Raw genomic sequence first — 8,633 nt, forward strand, 5'->3', positions numbered from 1 at the left:
AGCTGTTACAGAAATCTAAGAAATGTACATGCAAATTCTTCCTCCTTTAGAAACTTTAATACTGGGGTGCCTGGGTGGCTCAGTTGGTTAAGCGTCCGACTTTGGCTCCAGTCATGATCTTGTGGTTCGTGAGTTCAAGCCCCGTGTCAGACTCTGTGTTCAGAGCCTGGAGCCTGCTTCGGATTCTGTGTCTCCCTCTGTCTTTCTGCCCTTCTTCTACTCACACTGTCTCTCTCTCTCAAAAATAAACAAACATTAAGAAAAAAAAAAGAAACTTTAATATTATTTTGATTAAAAACAGTTGGATTTATAGTAAGTATGTTCTTTAATTTTTTAAAGAATTTTATTTCTGTGAATAACTGTTCTATATTTTATCATAAGGCATGGCTCTGGGAAGAAGACAAGAATCTGAGATCTGGTGTGAGGAAATACGGAGAGGGAAACTGGTCTAAAATACTATTACATTATAAATTCAACAACCGAACAGGCGTCATGTTAAAAGACAGATGGAGGACTATGAAGAAGCTAAAACTAATTTGCTCAGACAGTGAAGACTGAATGTGTTTGTAAAAGCTTGGTAAAAGGGCAGTTAAATAGTTTGATCACGGCATTTTGTTTGAAACCGGTGGTCATTGATGTGTCTTAAAATTCTTATCTAAAGCTTTACAGTATGATTACAGTGTCACTTTAATCTGAAGATTGATGCTATAAGAGTAAAATTCTATGCCGTCATTGCATTCTTAAAGAATATTTTTCCTTTGAAAAAATGTAAATTTGTTGAACCCTGGTGCTTTCAATAATCTTATCCCTGAATCCTGTCCCCCCGCCAAAAAAAAAAAACAAAACCATGAAAACCTGGTAAGAGAAAAAATGTATTCCTGTTAACTTATTCTGCGTCTGTAGGCTGACTTCACCTTGGTAACACACATAAAAGTAAAGTTTCTCTAAGACTTGATTTATGGCCTTAATATATTAGTTACTAATATGCTTATTTATAGAATGTACAAAGCAATCCATGACTTGTAATATACTTAAATTTTCCTTACAGTAGTTTCATATAAGGGAGAAAACTTAAAAATAGTAATATCCATACAACAAAATTTGTACTATTACCAAGAATAGCTTCATGTCTCATTTAGGTACATTTAACTTTGTTTCAGTGTTAAATCTGCTTTATAATATGGTCCCATAAATACCAGTTTCTATGATATTTTCATTTAATACATCAGTATTGGGCCTAAGTAGTATTCTGTAAATGCTTAAATTGGTATTAACCATGATTATTTGATGTCTGTGTTAAATGCTAAATAAACAATGTCATCATACCTTAACAATTTTAAGTTCTCACCAACCTTTTATTCTTTAGAGGATTTAGTCATAAACCAAGAGCATTCTTTGATATTTGGAGTCACATGTGCTTTATTTAATGAGTGAAAATACTGAAGTATTGGTGTACAAAATTAAATGGGAGTATTTTGTAATCCGTGTTTCATTTCTTATTAAAGTTGCATACATTACTTTCCCATTGTTCCTGAATTTATTTTCTTATACATCTAGTAAACGGAAATGTGGATAATTACTATATGCTTCTTAACTGTCCTTTACTAGTTACTGCCGTTGCTTATTACAGACATTTTGATGGTTTGTGCCAAAGCTAGCGACAAGAGCCAAAATGGACCTGTCAAGTAAACCTCATTCCAAACATACCATAAATCATCAAATTCTAAGTTTCCATTAACTGTGAGATGCTCAATTATTTTATGTGCCACTAAAAAAGATCAGTGTGTTTATGCTATACTATGGTGCTTTCTTGAGAATTTTATTTTACTTATTAAAAGAGCTATTTTAGTTTAAAGATAAATTTCTATCCTATGACTTGTGGATATGTAAAAAGGAGAAGCAAAATAAGTTGAATAATGTATTTCTAAAACTTCATCTTAAATCTGAATTTTTTCTTTAAAATTTTTGAGATAATTGTAGATTCACATGAAGTTGTTAAATGATACAGAGAGGTTGTTTGTACACTTGTTCCTCCAATTTTTTTCCCCACAATATTCATAAAAGTACAGCGTCTCACCATCAGGATACTAAGGCAATCCACCAGTGTACTGAACATTCCCCGGTTTTGTGCCGTATGGTGGGTGTGTATTTAGTTCTAAATAATTTATCACTTGTGTAGGTTCACATCTTCACCACCATAGGCAAGATCCTGAGCAGTTCCACCACCACAGGGGTGCCTCCCCTTGCCACTCCTCTCCCTGTTGGCGTCACTCCTCCAGCCCCTGGCGGCCTCCATCTCTAAAGTCTCATCTTTGTAAGATGCCGTGTAGTGACATTCACCGAAATGGTGGAGTAGGGAGCTCCAAAGACTTTTCCCTTTACTGAGGCAACCATGAAGCTGGCAAATACTATGAGAATCTAATTTTTGAAACTCGAGAATATAATTAAGACAACTGGAGGAGTGCTTATAAAGAGGCTACTACATCTTGCATGAGAAATTTTTGGTGTTCCCGCTTTCCGCACTTGGGACAGTGGCTGGTTTTCTTGGTGTGGTTTGATGGTGCCGGAGGGGCACCTCATTCTCACCACACTGTTGTGTTTTGACCTGTCTGGCATTTCTCTGAGAGTTTAATCCAGAAGTTTCCCTTTGTCTTACCCCTTTTGAACTCTCAAGGGGCTTTAAAAACATTGCCTACAGCTGCCTAGAGTCAGGGATGGCACACAGACTGAAAAATCTGGGGAGCAAGATACGTGGGGGTGGGGAGGTGCGCAGGAAAGGCGCTTTGAAGGACTCATGTAAACCAGAATCCAGAAGGCCGCCCACGTGCCCAAGACGGCACAGTCTCAGACCTGGCAGGACCCTAGGCCTCTACCTCTAATCTTTGAGCTTCACACATACAGGAGGTGGAAGATAAAGCAGAGTGGTAAGTGATCGGCTGAACGTTGAACGAGCCCCAATTCAGCCAATTTGCAAAGGCCAGGAGAATGTCTCGTTTCTCTTTTTGACTTGAGGCATTTAAGCTGATTAAATGAAACAACCAATTTTATGGTGTTTTTTCTTTCGATTCATGGATGTAGCTGTAGTTTGTTCATCTTTATACAGTAATATATGATTATATCACCTTTACTATGTTGAATCTTTGAGTTGTGGAGATAAAAACCACTCAGAAGTGAGGACAGGGTGTTTTCTTCAGGGCGTGTTATAGCGAGGGAGTCAGCCACGACTACTTGTGTTTTGCAGAGACACAGGCCGAAAGAAGTTTGTAAATGGGAAAGCTTTACGGTGAAAACACAAAGCTTCAGGCATGCTCTGTTTGGAAGCCATTGGCATGCGGAAACTGGAGCCTGGCCAACTAGCAGCAGGCATCTTATGTGATTGTTTTGGGGAACATATTTGGCTTACTCGGATTGGTCCTTAGTTTGGACAAAATATCAGGATGTTGGCAGTCATCGACCAAGTCCTGACCGTTCTGGGTGGATTGCTACAGACGTTTCATTTGGCAACCTAAACTGGTTGCTGCAGAGTTTGTGGGTCAGGGTTTGTTGTCATATAAGGTCTGTAAGGTCATATGAGGTCCATTTTTATATTCAGTCTCAGAATTGCTTCAGTTTATTGCTACAAGGCTTTTCCAATTTACATGAAGTCTAATATTAGGAATAATACTGACTCCTAAATAAACTGAATAGTTAGGCATGATATTGTAACTCTTAGGAAACCATGTTAAAGAACCCAAATATATAGCCAACAGATAAAATGGAATATTAAAAACTATTCAAATAACCCAAAAGAAAATGAAAGGTGACTGGGGCGGGGGAGGGCAGGAAGCAAAAACAAAACCACAGGGGCAAACAAAAATATGGCACACTGGAATCCAACCATGTCAATAATTATATTAAATATCAATGGTCTAAGCCAGGGGTTGGCAAGTTTTCTCTCTAGAGGGCCAGATAAAATAGTTCAGGCTTTGTGAGCCAAACAGTGTGTCAAGTCTTCTTGGAGTTAGCCATACACATAAATACTGAGTAGGTGTGGCTGTGTTCCAATAAAACTGTATTTACAAAAACAACCGGCAGCGAGATTTAACTTGCAGGCTTTAGTTTGCTGACCTTTGCTTTTGAGTTCTAGATTGTGTTTTCTTTAAAATATATTGGACTTTGTTCGGTAAGCAGTTACTTCTGAAGCTGGGAATGTCTTAATTCTCTTTTTTTTTTTTTTCTTCCAGGTTTGGAAGTTTCCAAATTTAGAACCACTTTTAAAGTAAGCTAACAAAATGGGGTTTCTAAAGACCAGCCTGGTAAGGAGAATTTGGGGCACAAATCCACAGGACAGCGGACTGTGGTGACAGAATTAAGCCAAGGTAATGCTCCCACAATTCCTTAGGGAGAGGGGGAGAGTTTTGGATTTACTTCCAGTTCAGTTTTCCTCCAAGAATACAGTCTTTTGGGTGTCCCTGTTTAATTAATACCCCACTTCAGTGTGGCCTTGGGCTTGCATTCTGCCTCCCTTGCTGAGGAAGGCGAAAATGGAACTCCTGAGTGTAAAATGGCGCCCCTTTCCTCTGCCCAATGGCGGAGCACAGCCCGCTGGAGGTGAAGAAACTGGCAGAGGGTGCAGGCGGTGCTGCCCTGGCAAAGCAGCCCACCATTGCTGGGTGGTGTGGGGAGGCTGCAGCTGGAACTCTACCACAGAGCTAGCATGCTGGATAATAGGATCTCTGGAAGGAAGGGCGTGGCCTGCCGTCACTAGGAGTTATTCCAGCGCCCTCTGTTGATAAAGCTTAACTGTTAGGTCAAGAGATGTTTGCTGAGCCCAGCTCCAGAATCACAAAGGAAGGCAAAGGAAGAGGGAACTGCAGCCCAGAGTCAAAAACTTGTTTGTTTTTACTTACCCTTCCCCACCACATACCCCTTCATATGTCAAAATACTTCAACGTTTAAAGTAAGGCTTCATTGAAATCTAATCTGTGTTGAAAGAGCAAAAATAGAAGACAAATTTGACAAAAGAAATGCGATGCTTTGTAAAATCTACAAGTCTCAAAGGAAAAGAATAATACTTTCTCAGTGTTTTTGTTTTTTACAAGAGAATTATTTAAAGAATGTTTTCCTTTTCCACTTGAGTCCTTGAGGCGTTCACATCTGTCTTTGTCTTTATAAATTTGTGAGTGCTTTGCTTTGCATGGATTATAACTCTTACAAAACCCTGATGAGGTGCAACGGTTTTAATAATTACAGGTCACCGATGAGGAATCGAGCTTCAGTTATTTTGACTTGCATTGGCGGAATTGCATTGTGAGTGACAGAACTTGTGTTGCTGATGGCCCATAATTAACACTTTTCTCTATCAAAAAAAAGAAAAAAGAATTTTCTCCCCTCTTTAGTCCATGGAAGTTGATGTCCCTCATGAAAAAAAGCCCAGCTCACTGTTCTCAGTACCAGTGGAGCTCAGCAGGAGCAGCCAGCATAACACACAAGGATTGCTCAAAATGCGCCTGTAATCGAAGCGTATTTTTCATTGTCAAGTACTTTTTCATTATTTCAGAGATGCTTTTTTTTTTTAAGCATCTAATTCTAAGGCTTTCTACCACTACTAAGTGGTTAAAAACTACAGTAACAACTCTGCTGAGTTGTTAGCCAAGTGAATCCTGTGATGAGTCATTTTGCTTGTGCTTCCTGAGTACTCACCCTGGGCTGTTACTATTAACAGTAACTGCCTGATGTGATACAGGAGACATTTAACTCCCCTCCCCCCTCCACTTTCCTCCCCTCCCGGTACTCCTCCTGAGTTGCGTTCAGTTCAGCGTACTTCTTTGAGTTACTGAAGCTCCTCTTAAGCCATCAGCTTCAGACAGGATTCCTTGACTCCATGATGTAGGATGAGAAAATCAGGACCCCTAAACTCTGCGTTTCTGCTCTCCCCAGCTTCCCACACCCTCCTATTGCTAGCACATGGTCAAGGGCTCTGTTTGTTTGGATTGATTTGGTTCGTTTTTAGCCTTCAGTCTAATAATTACAATGGAATATTTTGTGCTTTAGATATGGGTTGATTCTAAAAAATCAGAAACCAATAAACCTGTATTATGATTATAGAGTGACTATATTATTCACATTAGATCCTAGAAGTGTGACTAACTCAAAAAATGTAATCTTATAGCATGAATTTATGCAATTCAAAGAAGTGTCAAGGTAAATTGTATTCTCTCTCTTTCTCTCCATTTCCCCTTCCCCAGTAGCTCAAAATCGTGCCATATTTTAGTTTGCTTCACATTTTGACCATACTTCCATTTTCAATTTTTCCTTGGAATTTTTATCTCCATTTTTAAAGTAATCCATGTTCATAGTTCAAAAGTAAAATTTTAACATGGGGCTTAAAATGGAAAACATTCTGCCCTTTCACTGCCCCCACAGTTCTCCTTAAAGGTGACCGACCACTCTGAACTCTTTCAACTCTCTTCTCAAGGATTTTTATAGTTAATAAAAATATGCTCATACTGCTGTTTGTTATTTTCCAGTTGGAGCTATTAGATTATTGACCCTCCGCTGTATAGGATAAGGTTTTTGGGTCTCTTGCATGCTCTGCCCCGAGTTCCCACAAACACACACGTCACACCATATGCATGCTTCTCCTCCCCGGTTCTTCCAGGGTATTTGTACCCACATTTGGTTAAGTCAGGAATCAGTGTTTGTATTATTACAACTCTCCGTTACACCTGGGCTGTATGTACCCATCGTTTATCATCTCCAAATTCTCTGACCCAACTGAAAATCTCTGAAGACATTGAAATATGTCAGATATTCTGTTGATTTCATTGTTTTCTTGATGACACGCTTCCTCCTGCTCTCTTGCATCTGGTCGCCCTCCAGGCCTGCCACACAGCTGTCAAGCTTATCATCTTTGCCCTGGGGACTCCAGTCATCTCTCCTGCATTGGATTTCCTATTTTCTGGACCCTCTTTCACGGTTTACACTCTCATTTAGGTACAGCACCTCTTTCTGTACCTTCTCAAGAAAAAAGATGCATAGGATGGAAAATTATTACATCTTGCATGTTTGAAAATATCCTTATTCTATCCTTGTATTTGACCGATAATTTTATGGGATATAGAATTTTAATTTGGAAAATACTTTGTCATAGAATTTCAAAGGCAATGCTTTCTTGCCTTTGTTGCCAAATATTGCTTTAGGTAGTCTGATAACCATTGTGGTTACTAATCCTTGACATGTGATCTACATTTTTCTCTCTGGAAGCTTTTAGATTCTCTTATGTCTCCAATGATCTAGAATTGCATGGTAATGTGCTTGGATGTAAAATTTTTTTCTTTTTTTTTTTGAAGTTTTATTTATTTACATAATCTCTACATCTAACATGGGACTCAAACTCAGCCCTGAGGTCAAGAGTTGCATACTTTTCCAACCGAGCCAGCCAGGCGCCCCTGTTTTTTGGTTTTTGTTTTTTGGGTTTTTTTTTTAACTAATGAGACAGACACCTAGTGGCTTTGGAAATGCATATGCTAAATTCTGAAAAACGTATTATTCTTTAGTAATCTCCCTTCTAGTTTCTTTGTAGTCTCTAGAATTCCCATTATCCAGATGTTGGGTCTCTGATCTTCTGATTTTTTATCTTTTGTCTCCTAATTTCTGTGTGTAATTTTTTTGTTTACTTTCTGGGGGAAATGTTGCTAAACTTCCAAATTTTACAATATTTATATATCTCCTATCAAACTTTTTTTTTTTTTTTACATTTTTATTTATTTTTGAGACCGAGAGGGACAGAGCATGAATGGGGGAGGGGCAGAGAGAGAAGGAGACACAGAATCGGAAGCAGGCTCCAGGCTCTGAGCCATCAACCCAGAGCCCGACACGGGGCTCGAACTCACGGACCGTGAGATCGTGACCTGAGCTGAAGTCAGATGCTTAACCAACTGAGCCACCCAGGCGCCCCTCCTATCAAACTTTTTAATATCCAAGAGGTTTTAATTCTCCTTTTTAAGGTTTTAATGTTCCCTTTTCTGGGCATCCTGTTCTTATTTCGCGACTGATATTATTTCATCTCTTTTCATTCTGGCATTGCTTATTGCCTCTGAGTTTGTTCTGTTGTTTGATTGTTTTCTTTTTAATTTTGGTTTCTCTGTTTGCTAGTGGTTTTCCCCAAGTGTCTGCTTGTCCTGGACTATTCATTTATATTTATGAGTGAGAATTAAAAAGCTGACAGGAAGCTCTGTGAGCACTGATGGACACTCTCACGTCGAGATCCAGGCATCCCTGTATAGTGATCGGACAGGAACTTGGCTATTTTAACCGTCAGTACCTGCAGTCACTTCTCTTGGATGATGGATTTCCTCAGAGAGGAATCTAACATACTGCTGCGAGCGAACAGAGTGGGAGTGAGGGAGGGAAGCATATGCCCCTGCTTGCAGTATCTCAGAGAACGTGGTGGAGAGACCTTGGGGGTGGGGGCTGGGGGGCTCACAGTTCAGAAAGGAGACTCACTCAGTTTCTGTTCTCAGTTGTTTCTGGCATTTCCAATCAGGAGTCCCTCCCAAGAGTAGACCTGTGAGGCTGTTGCCTGGCTGCAGAGAATCTAAGGCTCTGTCTCATGTGCCAGTTGTCGACCATTCCATTAAAGGAAGTATCTG

At 39.6% G+C, this 8,633-nt stretch overlaps 1 protein-coding gene across 6 annotated transcripts in view; it reads left to right on the forward strand.

Moving 5' to 3' along the window:
• The window catches only part of TERF1 (telomeric repeat binding factor 1), a 49,862-nt gene that overhangs the window by 32,576 nt on the left and 8,653 nt on the right, over positions 1-8,633 (forward strand). For 3 of the 6 annotated variants that reach the window (XM_042972805.1, XM_042972806.1, XM_042972807.1), the window contains one exon: positions 382-1,517. In XM_042972805.1, the coding sequence (XP_042828739.1) occupies positions 382-558 (177 nt within the window). In that variant the 3' untranslated portion in view covers positions 559-1,517. Of the gene's footprint in view, positions 1-381; positions 1,518-4,223; positions 4,359-5,232; positions 5,256-8,633 lie in introns of those variants that run through there. The other 3 variants (XR_006212837.1, XR_006212836.1, XR_006212835.1) reach the window with 2 other exon arrangements.

Source organism: Panthera tigris, chromosome F2, assembly GCF_018350195.1.
Source record: "Panthera tigris isolate Pti1 chromosome F2, P.tigris_Pti1_mat1.1, whole genome shotgun sequence".
Taxonomy (NCBI): domain Eukaryota; kingdom Metazoa; phylum Chordata; class Mammalia; order Carnivora; family Felidae; genus Panthera; species Panthera tigris.